Source organism: Dermacentor silvarum, chromosome 4 (genome assembly GCF_013339745.2).
Source record: "Dermacentor silvarum isolate Dsil-2018 chromosome 4, BIME_Dsil_1.4, whole genome shotgun sequence".
NCBI lineage: Eukaryota > Metazoa > Arthropoda > Arachnida > Ixodida > Ixodidae > Dermacentor > Dermacentor silvarum.
Window position 1 is genome coordinate 178,357,700 of NC_051157.2, and position 18,691 is coordinate 178,376,390.

Genomic DNA, 18,691 nt, shown 5'->3' on the forward strand with positions numbered 1-18,691 from the left:
GCAACGTGTGCGACCGGCTTTGGTTCGACAACAACCTGAGCAAGGTCGGGAGCGTCCAGAACGAACGTCAGCGTCGGGGCAAGTCGTGAACGTTGCGATCGAAGCGCAGGAACTCGTGCAATGCCTACCCAGGAACGTTCCCGGCGACGCGTCGATCGACGTACACATCAAACGAAAACAACCCCGTACAAACGTCTCCTCTCTTCTCAATACATTCTCTCACTCTAACATTCATTGGGTTATGTTGCCAAGTGAAACGAAGCGGAAACTCGATGCGCACCCCCAGCGATGCTTTCGCATCCCACCATGGTTGCCCGTAGGGTGAGATGTGATTTTTTTTTGCCGGGCGCAGTGTTGAGCGTGCAGCAGGCCATACCGATCGTGATGGGCGCCAACCTGGGCAGCTCTGTGACAAGCAGCGTGGCCGCGCTCTCTCAGGTGACGCGACGCGACGAGCTGCGCAGGGCGTTCGCCGTGGCCACCACGCACGGCCTTTTCAACTGGCTCACGCTCGTCGTGCTGCTCCCCTTTGAGGTCACCTTCGGTGAGCAACCGTCTGTTCTAGAACAGCGCCGGTGTACATCGCCGCCTCAGATATTGGTCTTCGTAGGCATTTAGTTTCAAAAAGTGTGATAACTGCGTTCGCGCCACGTTTAAAGCGATAGCTTGAGGGCCCCGTTGTACGCAGAAAATCCAGTGTTGACCGGGCGCTGACCGTGACCGAAAATTTTCTCCAATCAAAGCGCGACGCTCGGTTCCTTGCAGTACCACCAGACGGCGCTCGCGTCCGCGCATCCGCGGCAGCGGCGGCCATGGGGAAAGAAAGAAAAAAAACAGAAAGCTCGCCATCGTGCATAGCGTTCGCCGCAAGCGTTTCCCGGTAAAGATTACGGTTGCATAAGCTGCAGTTGCCGTGAAGCGTGAGAAGCAGTCAGGGACCCTTCAATTCTATCGCGTTCTACTCGTAAAGGCGAAGCTTAAGCGTTTCCCAAGTTTTAACAGCGGAGCTGTTTAAGCCGACCGTAAAGTGTGCCGCCTGCCACTGCGTTGCCTGGCAACCACTGCGCGGAGCGTCGCGCGCTATGCTCGGGAGAGAGAAAGAGTAAATGAGAGCGAGAGAGAAAGAGCAACAAATTGTAGCAGCACTAAAGAGGCAACGTGCATAGGTGATGCCGACGCCATCCGCGCATCTCCGTTTCCCCGCATTAGCGCTGAACGCTCGCGGTGTCCGCGACAGCAGCAGGCGCCTCCGGCGGCGGCTTCGCCGAGCTCCCACGCGCTGCACGCTACTGCGCGTGCGCTGTGACGTCATCCCGTTGTGTCGTCTGCTGCGCGCCGCCCGTACGCTGTGCATAGCTTTCGCCCAACTTCCCCTACGTGTGCTCGAACTGCAAGTACTTCGCGAGGCGTTCCCCGATGCCACGGACCACGAGGAAATGCTTATACACTTCCTACAACTTAGCATCACTTGACATTATTACTTCGTATAACTTGTCATCACTTCGTATAGCCAGGACCAGCTAGGAACTGATCAGCTCCACTGTGTCTTTAGCCTTGCGCCACTAGTGCAATATACCACAATTTTTTATTGGCATCACAATGAAGTGTATCCTTGTCAGAGGGTGAGTCGAACTTGTATGTGAAGTATTAATGCTGGGTTTTTATTATGGTTGTTGCCAGTAAATTTCACTTGTCGCTACATCGTTTTGTGGTGCCTGCGTTCCCTGTTTTTTGTCGCGTCCCATTTTGCGCACTTAGCACGAATCAAGAATCCAGCAAGCGACTAGCTCATGAAAGAGCGATACTTAGACCAGCATGCCTCATCTGTATCAGTTGGCTTTCTCTATGCCCGTTGCATCGGCCGTGACGTTGAAGACGTTCGTACGAACGACGGCACAACATGGACGCATGGCGTTTTAAAAGAAGTGCAATAATAATCTCGCTTCGCCACCACAATTTTCTTCACGCCGTCCTCATTCACACTTCCCACCTTCCACCAACTATAAGCACGAACGCAGGGCCTTTTCTCCTGCGATACGATTCTGATCTAACAGCTTTTAAAAAATGTAAATAAATAAAACAAGGCATTCGCGCTTGCCACTTCGTTTTCTTTTGATAATTTCTATTTGACAACTTTCTTCTGACCTGCATCGTTCAGTAAAACACGTAACACCGTTGTTTGCGTGGTTTCTTAGCAGACAAAAAAAAGTGCGATGCATCAGCTGGCCTGTCCAAGTTGAGTTTGGCGCCGTGCTTTATATTATAGGCGCCCGTTCCTGGTTTGAGCGTCGGCGTCCCTCGACATCACCGCACTCGCGCCTTCGACGTCGTCTTCTACCACAGCTGGCTCCGATGCCGCTCATCATGCCTGCGTTCCTCCCTCTGCGAAGGCACTGACGGCACTCGCCCACTGCCAGTGCCATCTCAATATATCATGAAACGAAAACACGTATACAACTGCGCTCACATTTCGCATTAGGGAATATCGTAATCGCAGGGCATTCTTTTTTTGTTTTTTCTGAACTAACCAGGCAAGCAAACATTTCACGTATTTCGCCATGTGACGTGTGGTAAAGGCCAGAAATATTTTAAAGCGACGCTTTCTTCATCATCATCATCAGCTAATATATTTATGTCCACTGCAGGACGAAGGCCTCTCCCTGCGATCTCCAATTACCCCTGTCTTGCGCTAGCGTATTCCAACTTGCGCCTGCGAATTTCCTAATTTCATCATCCCACCTGGTTTTCTGCCGTCCTCGACTGCGCTTCCCTTCTCTTGCTTTCCATTCTGTAACCCTAATGGTCCACCGGTTATCCATCCTACGCATTACATGGCCGGCCCAGCTCAGCGTTTTAGGTGCGAAGCATCCTACGCGCTCGGGCTGTCGGCGTCTCCTGTCGTCATCACGGCAAGCAAGCGGCACGCGCTCGTGCCGACCGTCCCGCGTGCTGAGTGCTCCCGCGTTGTTCGTCGTCGTCGTCTTCCACAGCTGTCTGCGTCGCCGCTCAACATTCCAGCGTAGAATTTTACTTCTCTTCATCACTGCATGCTTCGCACCTCCTCAGCTTTCACGTTAGTGGAGGTGCACTTCGCTCAATGGGTCATTTGACACTTACGCATAAAATTTAATTCACCGCTCAAACCGAGCCTCCAACTTAACTCGTGCAAACTGTAATAACTAATAAAAACTAAAACACTAAGAAAGGCGTCCATAATGGCCAGATTTTTTAGTGTTCCTTTCATTCGTTCATTTCCTTTTCCGAATAATGCTTTTGTTACGTTCATGCTGTCCTTATGCCTCGTATAATAACGCTTGCTTTTTACATTCATGTAACCGTAGTACCCCCCTTACCCAATGTATTCCTTAAAACCTTCTAAGGAATATTGATCAAAAGTATATTCAGAAAGTACTAACATAAACACGCCCGAGCAGACACGCGGAAAAGGGATGGTAGTGTTGTGTTTATTGTAATTAACATTTCAGCGCGCCAGTTCCTGCGTAACCGAGCCAACGAGCACAGCGATTGATTAACGACGTCGATAGCGAAGAGAGAGGAAAACCGAGAAGGAGGGTGCAACGGAAGCGTGAGGCGGAAAGTGGAGGAGGAAGAGGGTGTATGGCGAACGCGGGAGCAGAAAAGCGTAGTGCCGCGCAAGACAGGCTTTCCGGCAACGATGGCTTTGATATGGAGCTAGGGTAGCGCACGTTTTCCGTATGGAAACAAAGCGCTGCATAAGAGGAGGTCTGTCTGCGGCGGCGGCTGCTGTGAATCGCACCCACGCGTCACCCAGGCGCTTCCTCTCGCGATCTCCCGGTTAGCCAGGCAGTCGCGCCACACTTCGCTCCATTTACAACGTGCCGCACGAGACAGATTGTCCGCGCCAGCCAATATACCGCGAAATGAAACAACCTAAATAGCTGCGCTCAACTTTCGCGTTAGGGAATCGTAATCGTCAGTGAATTTTCCTCTAAATGTCAACTAGACTGCTTATGCAACCATAATATTTACCCGGAAACGCATGCGGTGACAGCTATGGCCTTCGTATTGTTCGAACGCGCCTGATCATCTAGAATATGATTTTGGCACTTGTTTTAGGTGCTTTTCTTCATTGAACCGAATACTAGTGTCTTGCATCCGTAGTTCAAATGGAGATAGGCTCTTTTCGCTTTAATTCGTGGAATGGTTGTATGTCGACTGTTCTGTCGACGGAGACTAAGAAATCCCGGGATCCGGGTCGTATACAGCCTTCGCTGTAATAACCATAAACTTCAACTTCGCTCTGCAGCGTTCTTAGAATCGTCATCCCGAATGGCAGTGGAGGCCCTGGACCGCAAGCACCGTCTGCTCCGGTACAACCACCTGCGCGCGCTCACTCGGCCGCTGACCAGCTTCATCGTTCAGGTGCGTGTGCGCGCTGAGTGTCACCTGTGAACAAAACGACGGCGTGGAACCCTCTGTATACAAGTGTCGCTTATGAGTTTTATGCAATACCGCACGTGAACATTAATCTTGGCAAAGTTGCGGGCCTCGAAATTGTCAAATTTATTTTATTGGCAGCCTTTAAATGGCACCTAAGGAGATGACGCGGGCAGCTGGTCGTAAGCAGATCTAAGGCGGATAAGTCCCAACAGGTCGCCTCTGGCATTTTTCAGCGCGCCGCGGATGGCGCGTAAATATTCTCGAAGGTCATGCCGATGAACCGTGTGGTGCTAGTCATGCGTCACTTCCAATGAGCGGTAATGACAACGTTACTTTTTTTTTGCCGCCATAAATGTTTGGTTCTACGAGCATTTGTGACGCGCCCGCTTGTAATTGGCACGAAAGTCTTGCACGGAGGCTGCTCTATATCTGAAACTTGCTTTCTTACGCGGCCAAAATTTCGCTGCAGTTGGCGCCTTTAAGGTGTCGCCGGAAGCGATCGCCTGCTGATACCCGCACCCCTAGACATTATTACTTTTTTTTTCACACAGCCACGACGTAACACAAACATCGGTACCTTGCATGCAGCTGGAAGAAGCGAAGCCTCCACAAAAGATGACCGCTGAGCACAGCGATGGCAGCGGCATCGTGATAAACACCGTCCGCACCTGCTGCGCCTACAACGGGAGCCGCTGCGTGAGACCCTGTATGTATACGAGAACCACGATACGGTATTCGGGTAAACGCAAGCGGACTGGATGTTTTACCGGATGAGCAAGCGTGAACGGCCTGCACGGTGGTGCCACCGCAGAGCTCAGCCGGACAAACACAGAAATAATATTACTAACCAGGTGTAGACTACTTTGATGCCAATGTAAATTTTTGGCTGCGGCGTAATCGTGTTACTCCGACGGCGGCTGCATACGTATGGCGCGGCTGAGCACGGCCGCTCGCGCTTCATCTTGAAAGCGATCCACGATGTGTAGAAAGCCTATGCCCGCCGAGGGCTGTTGTCTTCGTGTGCGTGTGTTCTCACCGCTTAGTTCGCGTTGAAGCGAGAAGCAGCACAAGGGCAATTCCTGCCGCCCTTCCTCACGCCAGCGTTTTTACAGAAAGTGTCCACGGTCAAAGAGTGAGATGTATTTATGTTTGCCCCTGCGCGCCTGACTCCATGCTTGTGAAATTAGTAAGCGAATGTTTGCAACTTCATAAGGCCGATTAAACTAGTATCCTTACTTCGTATATATATATATATATATATATATATATATATATATATATATATATATATATATTGTAATGAACGGAGACACAGAGACAGCACCCGTTCACTGGGCCGGCTGTTCTATTCTCTCCTCGTCGTCTTCCTTCCTTTGTGCGCGCCCGCAGTCCGAGCTCTCGAGCCTAGGTGCGTCTTTTTCTTCATTACACTCGGCCACGCTGCTGAAGACATCTCTGGCGGTTGTGAGGGCGCGCTGATGCTGGAAAATCGCTGCATAGTCATCGTCGGAAGTAGTCGTCGTTGAGACCGTCCAGCGCGCAACCAGCTCCTCGGGGGGTCGGCACTGACTGTTGCGCTCTGGTCGCACGTCTCGTCGACGACCATCCTGTCGCAGTTGGACACGTAGGGCTGGAGATCCTGCACGATGAGCAGCCGCTCTGCTCCGCCGTGGCGTGCCCCCTCGCAACGCTGCCGCAAACTGATCGACGTCCGCCGTTGCGATCGAATCAGCCGCGACCGAAGAAAAACCGCGACCAATGCGCGACTGGTCTTTCGTGCGTCTCGTCCGCGGTCCCGCGGGTCTTGTGCGTCTATCGCGTGCGGGCAGGTCTTTGATGATAATGCCCCCCAACTCGGCCAACGGCTGCGTAGACATGGAGAGTTGTGGCTCCGACGAGTCAGGAAGCATCTCCCTGCCATGATCCGTGGACTGGTCGGGCTCTCGGAGTGGTAGCGTCGGCGTCTCCATGCGCCCCTGCGTTGAAGTGGTCGAGAGCCGTTGCACTGAATGCCTTGGACCGAAAGTGGTCTTGGTCTCTGAAAGCGATGGTACGGTGTCGGAAGCCGCCGCAGAGTCGAGGAGCCGTGGTGGTACAAATGGCTTTCGTTCTGGGTCTACAGCGCGGCAGGTGGCGGAGCAATCTGCCAAAACCTTCCCGGGTGCAGCTACAGCGGCAAGATGCTGCGGATTCCGAGCTATGCACGGTTTTCGTCGCAGCACCTCAGCCGGCGTACACTGCCGCGTGGAAGTAGCAGCTGTGACTTGCTGCGTGTTCAGAGGTTGTGGTGGAGCCAATGATGCTGGTTTGGGATCTGCCGCTCGGTGGTGACTCAAAGCGGGAGCGGTAGTCGCCGTGCGCTTCCCACCGTCTGCGATGGGGCCCGCGACGACACTCGGGGAGCCGGCTTCTGCGGCGGGACAGCTTGCGGGCCTCCCTGGCGAGGCGTTACTGGGCACGACTGGTGCGTCAAAGTGGTGCTCCTGAGGAGATCCGGTCGTAGAGCACTGCTGGCTGGGCTCGATGCAGGCATACGTGAGCGGGCCGAAAGCAGCCATCAGAGCTGCACTCCATTCAGGCCACGACCCAAGTTTAATACCTGCGTAGTTGTCCCATGCCTTGGCGGCACCGCAGAGTCGTTTCGCGGCAACCAGCCATCTTGTGTGGTCTGGCCAGGCATGACGATCACCCAGGGCATTGATGTTTCGAACCCAAAGGATGACGTCGTCTTGAAAGCCGCGAAACGTCGGTATGTCCACGAACGCCGGCTGCAGGGAAGCGTGGACGGCGTTCCCAGGCAGGACGCAACCGCTGACGGATGCGAAGGCGGTCGTCATACTCTGAAGCTGTTGTGTCAGCTCGGCGATGGCGTAGACAAGGGAATCGGTATATCCCTGTCCGAGAGCCGCCGAGGAGGCTTCGACGCCATCCCCGGACGGTGCAGTGGGTACTTGCGACGGTGGTAGGGTGGCGGGCTCCATACCGAAGGAAGCGTGGACGGCGTTCCTGGGAAGGAGGGACCCGGCACGCCGAGGAACCGTGCGAGGAACACTTAAGGTGGAAACACCTTAAGACAGGTTCATTGTAGACTGCGCCATTGTAATGAACGGAGACACAGAGACAGCACCCGTTCACTGGGCCGGCTGTTCTATTCTCTCCTCGTCGTCTTCCTTCCTTTGTGCGCGCCCGCAGTCCGAGCTCTCGAGCCTAGGTGCGTCTTTTTCTTCATTACAATATATATATATATATATATATATATATATATATATATCAAATTATTTGCTGTCGCAATCGATGGTTCGCCTTTCTGGCGAAACTGCGACTATTTTTTTCAGTAATGGGTTACATGTATTACATTTTTGACGAAACAAGTTGTAACAGGTGACGCAGGAGCACTTAAATTTCGCGGGAACTACAGTGTATAATGGATGCAAACGTATACATGGTTTAGGGTATACCTCCATCCCACTGTGAGCATCCTGTAGCTCCGCCTTCATCACTTGAACATGGCAGGCTTCCAGATTTTCACACCACTTTTGGAAGTTTGAACTCTGAGCTTTCCTTTTAACAGCATTCCGGCAGAACTAATCTCACGACTAATATCAAAATAATGCGATTAGTGTAGAATAAATGTGTAAACACAACGTATTGTCGCTGCAAGTAACCGTTACATATGAGGCATATATGCAGCTATATGCGCTTCGATGATGATGATGATGACCTATTGGCAACCCCTTTGAGACGTGGCGGTGACAAAATAGTCACCTAGCCTGCTTTATTTATTCAGGCACACTATATACATACATCGGTTATAATGATGATTTAATGGTATCTCCATTGAAACGGGGCGGTGACAGTCACCTAGCCTGCTTGATTTAATCAGGTATGCCGTACACGTACATCGATGATGATGATGATCAATTGGCATCACCTTTCAAACGAGGCGGTGACAAATGGTCACCTAGCCTGCTTGATTTAATCAGGTATGCTATACACGTACATCGATGATGATGATGATTTAATGGCGTCCTCTTTGAAACGCATTGGTGACAAATAGTCGCCTAGCCTGCTTGATTTAATCAGGTATGCTATCCAACGCTACATTGATGATGATGATGATTTATTGGCATCCCCTTTGAAACGGGGCGGCGACAAATAGTCACCTAGCCTGCTTGATTTAATCAGGTATACTATACATGTTCTTTATCTTGCATTTTGTATACCTATCATTATTTTTCTTTTCAAAAATTTACCTTGTACCGCTGCCTATGATTTTAAGAGATCAGGTCGCATCCATCTTTTCCCTACTTTTTTTCCACCAGTACTCTAATCGTCTCTTGCTGATCTCTACGGCTGATCTGTTTATGTTCCCTTCCACTTTAAACCCAAGCGCTTCTGGGAGTTGCACGTTACCTACGGTTCTCGCTGGGTGGATCCCGTCACATTCCATTAGGATGTGCTGAGTGGTCTCTGGATCTTTACTGCAGCATACACATGTCTCATCTAATTCCGAATATTTGTTCCGATATGTTTTCGTCCTTAGGCAACCGGCTCGAGCCTCAAATAGCAAGGCACTGCCCTTTGTGTTATCGTACAGATTTTCCCTTCTAATTTCTTTCTTCTCATTCTTGTAAATCTCCATTGTCCTTTTCGTTTCCATTCTTTGCATCCAATTCACGGTCTCTATTTCTCTCACTTTCTTTCTGATGACCCCTGGTTGTCTATTTACAGTTTCGATTATCCTGTACTTGGTTGCCAACTTCCTTGACCTCTTCCTCCATTCTGTGTCCACGCTTTTCATGTAGAGATACTTGTGCACTTTAGCTGCCCATTTATTTTCATCCATGTTCCTGAGCCTTTCTTCAAAACTAATTTTGCTTTGTGCTTCTCTGACTTCAAAAGAGGCCCAACCCATGTCTCCATGCACTGCCTCATTTGTCGTATTACCGTGTGCTCCCAAAGCCAACCGGCCTACTGATCTTTGGTTAACTTCCAAACCCGCCAATATATCCGATTTTAAGCATATAATGGCATTTGCGAATGTTAGCGCTGGCACCATTACTCCTTTCCAGATTCCACGCACCACCTCATACTTATTGTGGCCCCACAGTGCTCTGTGTTTCATTAATGCTGCATTCCGCTTCCCCTTTATTTTCAGATTATCTTGGTGGTTGATTGAGTAATTCTTTCCTTCGTTTATGTGTACGCCGAGGTACTTATATTGCTTCACTATGGGTATTACTTGCTGTTGAATTGACACCACGAAGTTACTCGTGTGCTCATTAAAGATCATAATCCCTGATTTCTCTGTGCTAAACTTAAGGCCTAGATTTGTCGCTGCGTTCCCACAGATATTCGCAAGTATCTGTAAATCTTTTTTATTGTCCGCTAGTAGCACAATGTCGTCTGCGTACATCAGTCCAGGGATCTTCTGTTGCACCATTTGTCCATTACGCATGTAGGATAAATCAAAACCTAATTCGCTGTTTTCCAGTCGTCTTTCTATGCCCTTGACGTAAAGCGTGAACAACAATGGTGACAGAGGGCATCCTTGCTTCAATCCTTGGTGAATTCCCACCATTTCATTTCCTTTTCGGCCTTCCCATGCCACTTGTACTTGGTTGTCTCGATATATCTCCCTCAGCAGCTCCACGAAATCGTCATCTATGCCTTCGTATTGAAGAATATCCCACAACAATTCCCTGTCTACGTTGTCATAAGCTCCTTTAATATCTAGAAATGCTATCCATAAAGGTCTTTTCTGAGCTACTGAAATCTCTATGCACTGAGTTAGTACAAACATATTGTCTTCTAAGCGTCTGCCTGGCCTGAACCCATTCTGTAGTTCCCCCAATACACCGTTTTCCTCCACCCACTTCGACAGTTCTAATTTTATGGCTTGCATTGCCATTCTATATATCACCGACGTTACTGTAACTGGCCTGTACGAGCTCGTCTTATCTTTATCTCCTTTGCCTTTGTAGATAAGATTCATCTTGCTTTCACGCCATCCAACGGGAATATTCTTTGTTCTAATCACTTGCTCTATGGCATTAGTCAGCAGTGCCTTGCTTTTTGGACCGAGGTTTTTGATTAGCTGTATTGGGATTTCATCGGGTCCTGCTGCCGTGTTGTTAGGGACATTTTCTGCTGCCTTTTTCCAATAAAAGCTTTCTATGCTGAATTTTGATCTCTCAGGCCTCTCTGTTGTTGCTGGATCTGTTGTCTGAACTAGGCTTTTTCTCGTACCGAAGTTATGCCTGATAACGTCTGTGATGTACCGCAGCGCATCATCGCCTTCATAGATGTTACCGTCTTCATCCCTTATAGCCGTTTGCGAGTTTCTAGTTGGAGCTCCGAGTGCTTTTATATGGTTCCAGAATCTTTTTGGGGCGCCTTTGTCTCTTTTGTGAATGTTATGCACCCAACGTTCACTTGCGCATTTAATTTTCTCTTGCACGAGCTCACTCGCAACCCTTTTCTTTTCTCGGTACGTATTCCATCTAAGGAGCACCTCTTCTTCTTGTAATCCCAACTTTTTGGCTTCTCGATGAACCCTAGATGCCTCTTTACGCTCTTCTATAGCTTGTTTAATTTCCTTGTTCCACCACTTACGTGGTTTCCTCTTTCCAATCCAACAATTGTATTGCCGTGTCCGCCTTATTTCATGCTGCATAACCTCCACCAGTTCCTTATATTCCCAGACTGCTGTAGGAAAAGCCTCAATTTTCTTCTCTATGTTGTTTGCGATCTCGGTTATTTGCTCGTCATTCATTTTTAAAAACTCTGAGGCTATTGGTTCATGTTCTGCGCTGGTATCTCTCCCAAACTTTAATGCTAAACGTCTATGATCGCTTCCCAGGCTATTTTTTCCATTTTCGTCTATTATCATTTGGTCCAGTTGTTCGTAGACCATTTCTGAGACTAAGGCGTAGTCGATACATGACTGCCTGTTTCCGCATTGCCACGTTACCTGTCCATGACACTTATTCTCCCTGTTAACTACTATAAGGTTCTGTTCATCACACAAATCCAGCACTAGAGAGCCGTTGTAATCAGTATATCCGTCTAAATCGTCCATGTGCGCGTTCATATCTCCCACTAATATCACCTGGCCCGAGTTACTGAACTCATTAATATCGCTTCTAATGCAATCGACCAATTCCTTATTTTTTTCCCTGCTATCACTACCTGTCCACAGGTAAGCTACTCCCAGCCACGTCTTTTTACCTTGCCATGTACCACTAATCCATAAATGCTCTTTACATGTCTCGTTTACCCTTCGCCACTTCAGACCTCGCCTAATTAGTACGCCTACGCCTCCGCCTTTCCTTGACCCGGTCATTCTGTTGCACCCTTCCCATACAAAGTTGTCAATAACAGGCGGTTGCTCCAAATCTCGTAGATGCGTTTCGGTCAAGGCGTACACACTAATCGCTTCATCATTCAGTTGCGTTTGAATTTCCAGCCATTTTTCCTGCTTACGACCACCCTGCATGTTAATTCAACTGACATTCAACTGACATTCAACTGAACATGCAGCGCCCCCTAGCGGTGGCGCCGCGCAGTCCGTGCGTGGCGCGTGTGTGAATGTATATTCAGACATGATTTTGAGTATATATGACGAGTGTTCGATTTCGCCCAGCATCGTAGAAATTTATTATTGTTTTCCCATTGCAGAGCGGCATAAACCCAGTAAAACAAACCAAGTGACCCAAGTTGGCGTCAAAGGAATAATACATGGAAGAGCGGTGGATACGCAGTGGCACATGCCAAATGAGCAAACTTAGCATGACAGAGGGTCACTGTAGAGCGACACATGGCAGTTAACCACTATCCCAATTAAGTTAGCGTGAAATATGTTCATTGAAGAGCGGGCTACGGAATGATCCAAGTTGCCGGAAAAACCGTTAGATAGAAAGCTGGTCACCTGAGGCACGTGAATATTTCAAATAATGCTAATCGCATTATAATTTATCTTTATTTCTCTCAAGGAACACATTCAAGGGGCCTTCATGGGCAGTAAGACTTTCTGTTCAATTCTACCATTAGTGCAGTCTACGACTTATCTGATAGAGACCGAAGTTTGGCCATTAAGCGTACATGTTTCTGTTTAAGGTGATTACCTTATGTCTCATCGTTCAGTCGACCTTCAAAGCCCTTGAGCGAAAACGCGTGGACTACACGAAAGATACAAAAAAAGTCATGTGGTCACAGAGACGCGTTCGTGCCCTTGCTCGCGCGTTCGTCGTCTTCGTCGTCCACAGCTGGCTCCGATGCCGATCACCATACAAAAGAAGGCGTAGTAAATAAAGATAGGGTTAAATCAGGCACTCGAACCCACGACCTTCGGTGGGAATCGAACCCTCGACCGTTGGTGTTAAGGTGATGTTACGGCACAATTAATTAATATAGTCAATTAAGGCACTCGAATCCACGACCTTTGATGAGAGAAAACAAGTAAGAAGTAACCACGTATTCGAATGAATCTGTCTAGTAATTTAACGAATGAGCACGCAGGCAAATTTCGCCTTCATCCTTTTTGGCGTATGCGAAAGTGACTGTCAATTTTATATAGGCGCGACTCGTATACACGATTTTTTTTTCTGTAGTTGTAACACAGGAACAAAGTTTTTATGGCTGAATAATATGCAGCTTTATATTACATTACATTACAGATTTGGCCACCTTTTCAAAGAATCTGAACGCTAGCTGGCGTCCCTCACAGCTAGTCGGTTAAGCCTAAATGGCTAACCAGTGAACAGCACCGGGTGTAGGTGCTCCAGATATCGACCGACAAATTGAAACAGCGCTTCCATGGCTCGATAGCGGTGACTCAATGGCGATGGCCACTTGCGACGTTGATTCCAATCGCCTATGGGCGATTTCTCAGTCTCTAAAGAAATTCATTCTGGGGTCTTACGGACCGTAACCCGATCTGATTATGAGGCACGCTGTAGTGGGGAAATCCGGAATAAGTTTTACTACCTGGGTTTCTTAAACGCGGACCCGTACACGGGCGTATTTCACCTCAATCGAAATGCGGCCGCCGCGGCCGGGATTTGATTTCGCGACCTCGTGCTATAGCAGTGCCACGCCAAAGCCACGAAGCAAACGACGGCGGGTTATCAGTTTTTTTTTTTTTTTTCACTGACCCGATCCGGTGCCTTCGCTTAGTTTCAGTAACGGTGAGATTCTACGTTTCATAGACCCGAGCGTAGCGGCATTGTGTAAAGAAAATGTTGTCGGCAAGGACTTCACACGTTACAACACAACCTTTCCCTTCAGCGCGCACATCAACTGAGTTTTCAGTGTCGCTCTGATGTCTTCACAAGAAAATAAGTGAAGATTCCGAAGAACATTTTGAAAAGCCATTCTTGGTGAATATAACCAACATGTGAAGGGCTGCAGAGGACGCATTGAAAGAGCCAGACCAGCTCGTTCTATTTAGTTTATTTGTGCCACGAAAATAAAAGTGAGGAGGAAAGTAACGTTAAAGTAATCGATTACTTTTTAGTAATTGCTCAGTTGCTTCCGTAGAGCAGGAGTTGGTAGTTGTAATCAATTACGTTTTTAAAGAAGTAATAGTAATTGTTACGGTGACATAATTTTGTAACGTGTACAAGTCTGCCAAATACACAGACAGACAGACAAAGAACGTTTATTTTGGTCCCGAGAAGACGATGAGTGTCCTCCTTAGGGGGCATCGTCTGCGGGCCGCACCCGCGATGGAGCCGGGAGGTTGAGTCTCTCAGTGATCTCGCCGAGAGACAACACACACATCACATGCTAGATTACTAATTGCATTAACGACGCCACTTCATCTGCAAAGCATGGACGCGCTGCCATTCTTTTCTACAGCAATCTTTCGATTAACTTCGGCATTGAAACTTGGACGCTATAAAACAAAAAACAAAAAAGAAGTTACGTGTCAGATCATTCCCAGTCAGGCCAGGAGCATGGACATATGTTCCTCAAGATGCGCTGTGAACTTGCTGGCACGAAATCGCATCATATGCTGCTGAAACCTTTCCTCCTGTTGCTATCGTTTTACGGCACTGCTGCTGACATGCAGTTTCAGCACTGGCTGCCCATGATGCCATCACTTACCATCAATCCTGCACAAAACACAGATCTCGAAGGCCAGCAATCTAACCGATCTCGATCGTCCGCTGCAGGCCAGAACGCACTGGCGCGACTGCAGCTGAGCGACCAGACTGCCGGCCTGGTGCTGCTCTTCGTTTCGTTGCTGCTTCTGCTCGGCTGCATGAGCCTGGTGGCACGCACGCTCAGTCCCGCCCTGCGGCTACAGATGGCGCTGTCGCGGGTGCCGCAGGTAAACACGAGGACCCATACATTACAGTAACGCATTGCTGCAATCTTGGTGAGACGAAAGGCAGGGAACACAATGAAAAGGCATAACCTTATTACAGTTTCCACAGGTTCGATTATTTGCTAGCACGAACAATGCGCTTTAAGGCCAGAGAATAAGCGAAGAAAAAATAAAGACCTTGGTGGCAGCAGCCAGTAACGATGTTTCAAAATGAATGCTTGTAACATACATGCATACATACATACATACATACATACATACATACATACATACATACATACATACATACATACATACGTACGTACGTACATACATACATACATACATACATACATACATACATACATACATACATACATACATACATACATACACGTACATACGTACGTACATACATACATACATACATACATACATACATACATACATACATACATACATACATACATACATACATACATACATACATACATACATACATACATACATACATACACATACATAGATACATACACATACATAGATACATACATACATACATACATACATACACATACATAGATACATACACATACATAGATACATACATACATGCATGCATACATACACACATACATACACACATACATACATACATACATACATACATACTACATACATACATACATACATACATACATACATACATACATACATACATACATACATACATACATACATACATACACACATACATACATACATACATACATACATACATACATACATACATACATACATACATACATACATCAATGACTCAATCCATCCCAACCGTTCATCCAACCAGGGCCTGCTCGAGGGCTACGCCTGCCTCTGCCTGGGTCTGCTGGCCACGCTGGTGATGCAAAGCAGCACGGCGCTCAGCTCGGCCCTGGCGCTGCTCGCCGCGTCGGCGGGCGACCACGTGGCGGGGCTGCAGCGCGCCTACCCGGTGCTGGTGGGCGCCAACATCGGCACCACCAGCACGGGCCTGCTGGCCGCACTCGCGGGCGACCCGACTCCCGACACCCTACAGCTGGCTCTGTGCCACAGCTTTTTCAACTTGTACGGCGCCCTGCTGTTCTACCCGGTGCCGTTCATGCGGTTCCCGCTGCCGCTGGCACAGCTGCTGGCTGCCACGGCCGCCCAGTACCGCTGGTTCGCCGTCACCTACCTGTTACTCGTGTTCCTGACGCTACCGCTGCTCGCACTCGTCCTCTCCTTTGCCGGTGAGCTGCCGCAGCAGAGCGCGCGAACGTAGCCCCGCGCGCAACAACTTTGGCAACTTGGAAGATTTGCACATATCATCAAGATGGTTCTAGGAGCTTTATGGTATGGGTGTGCCGGGGTGTTTCGAACAACAAATCAGATATTGCCCATGTATTTGCTGTTTTCGATTCAAATACTCTCTATTCGTAAATACGAACGCAGCTTTTTTTAATAGTTTTCCAATATTTTCATTAGTTAACTTTGCGCGATGAAACGTAAAGCTGGACAAAGATGCGAAACTTTATTCTTGTTGTCACCGCAAACATAAATCAGCTGTTACGTAGTGGAGCACGCAGTACGTCTCTAGGGAAGCCGGACATGTATGGATAAACCGATATCATTCGCATTCACCGTAGAATTCCGATAACGTGAATAAGCTGAACAAATGAAGCGCTTCATTTGTGCTTCTAATAACGCTGCCATAATGTGCAATGTAATGACTGAAGCTTCCTAACGTTGCCAATCTACTCGGATGTGAACACTGTTTTCATAAGAAGGGTGAAAACAACTATTCATTATTACAAAGCTGTTCAAAAAGTATTTCATAGTGAATTCGATCTGCTTCTGGCACTAATTCGTTTCGGTCTTGACAATACTATTCTCACAACCTATAGACGACAGAGAAGCATACACAGACAGCGCTGACTTGCAACTCAATCTTTATTGGAGAAAGCGCGAACAACCAACGACACCAAGGGAGTTTTGTGACGCTGCATATGTTGGCGACATGTTTGGTGTTTTTTTTTTTAGCTGCGTCACTCTCCTGATTCTTGGCAGGAAAAAGAAACAACTAACCTCAGGAGAAGCTTCTAGCGTTGCCGCATTCTAGGTGCACATAAGCCCCCCCCCCCCCCCCCCCCCGTCACAGCTCGTATAAAACTACCGAACACATCCGCTGAACAGTCTCACTAGACTTTGACATCAACATTCCTGTACCGGTCTACTTCTTGATATACGTGTATACACGTACTGGCAGTACGTAACGGTAGCATATAAGTACACCTGCTGCTGAATTTCTCTATTATATTTCACATGAGCAGCACGTTTCAGAATTTCCATATGGCAGAATTGTACGCCATAGCAATACTGTGGTATTACGGTCGCATAAAGATATAGGAGGGATCGAAAATGAAAAAAAAAAAACTACGACAATGGTGCAAGACGAAAATGGTGACTTAAAATCGCTATAGCGCATTTCGCATTCGACAGTAACTGCCAGCCATTATATATCACTGGCACCTTCTAATAATCTGTCATTCCTTTCACATTCGAATTTATTCCAAACAATGCAAATACAATGTACAAATTTCTGCAAAAAATAAACTCTTCACCGTTTTCCTTTTTTCGTGCTTACCGACATCCGCATCAGCAACGATGGCCGGCTAAATCTGCACATACATCCTTCCACCCGTGCACGGGCGCTTTAGGATGACAAATTGGACTTGTTTGTATCGATCCATTGCGAATATGATGGCGGAAGAACCACCGGACATGTTCTGCTGTGGTACTCAGCGCATCTCCAGTGGCTTTCCTCTTTTTAGCCTTGTCTTCAGTGGTGCTGCTCGCAATACTTTCGGGTGACCTCCAGGACGCATTTCACGTATAGTTTTCCCGTCCACCGGACCAAAACATTCCACTATCGCACCTAATAGCGACTGTATTTTATTAGTTGGCTTGTTCAAGCCGTTCGTTTGAAATCTTCGGTTAGGCAGCGCACCGTGCCATCAGCGTCTTCTCAACGAAGGCCGCATTTGTCAGCGTACGAGTATGTACCCGTTTTCTACCTTCGTGAAATGGAACCACAGTCACCAATTCTACCAATCGACCAATCATCACTAACTCGACCGGCGTTCTGCGGTCGTTCGCAAACATCCGCTACACGCATTCTGACATCCAAATGTAAATAGTCTATGAAAGTACATATACCTTTTCAACGAGAGATGCGAGGGTGTCGCCATACAATGGGCTGTTGAGCCCAGGTGAGCACCTTCTCAAAAGAATTAAGGACAGCGGGCCCACATACTCACTCGCAGCAGTCCAGAAAGGAGCAGATTGTCTCGTAGTGGTATACGGAAACGTCTATCATGCATACCGCAGGCACCACGCTCTTCAGCACCGTGGGCGTGCCGCTACTGCTGGCCGCGCTGTTCCTAGTGGCGCTGAACACGGCCCAGCGACACCGGCCGCGATGGCTGCCGTCATTCCTGCGTTCCTGGGACTGGCTACCCCTGTGGATGCACTCGCTGGCGCCGCTCGACGCGCTGCTCGAGCAATACGTGCTCAGACGCTGGCGGCTACTCGACGCCTTCCTCGGACCACCGCCACTGCCTGCTGCGGCCACCGCCTCCTCGTAGCGGGACTGACCCTGCGCAACCACTGCAGCGAGACAGCCGAACGTCCCACCGGGAACACCTCCTGCGCTGGTTAACAGCTCGGAGAGGATGCGTGGCCCGCAGCTATTTTGTATACGCAACTTTAACGTGTGATCGGTGCGCGATTTAGACTGACCTGTTTCGCATAGGTGTGGTAACGTTTACGCCCCTATTTACTATTATGTAAGAAGAAAAGTAATTTCGCTGCTATTAGTCTAGTCTATTGCCGTACGGCTCGTCAGAGGTGCTCGATAATTTTTTTAGAGTGCCGCCA

General features: G+C 48.4%; 1 protein-coding gene across 1 annotated transcript in view; it reads left to right on the forward strand.

The window, feature by feature from the left end:
- Positions 1-18,399, forward strand: part of LOC119449067 (sodium-dependent phosphate transport protein 2C-like) — a 32,503-nt gene extending 14,104 nt beyond the window's left edge. The window contains exons 4-9 of the mRNA XM_037712258.1: positions 353-544; positions 4,289-4,404; positions 5,011-5,118; positions 14,498-14,758; positions 15,585-16,005; positions 18,143-18,399. Coding sequence (XP_037568186.1) covers positions 353-544; positions 4,289-4,404; positions 5,011-5,118; positions 14,498-14,758; positions 15,585-16,005; positions 18,143-18,399 — 1,355 coding nt within the window. The remainder of the gene's footprint in view (positions 1-352; positions 545-4,288; positions 4,405-5,010; positions 5,119-14,497; positions 14,759-15,584; positions 16,006-18,142) is intronic.
- Positions 18,400-18,691: the final 292 nt, after the last annotated feature.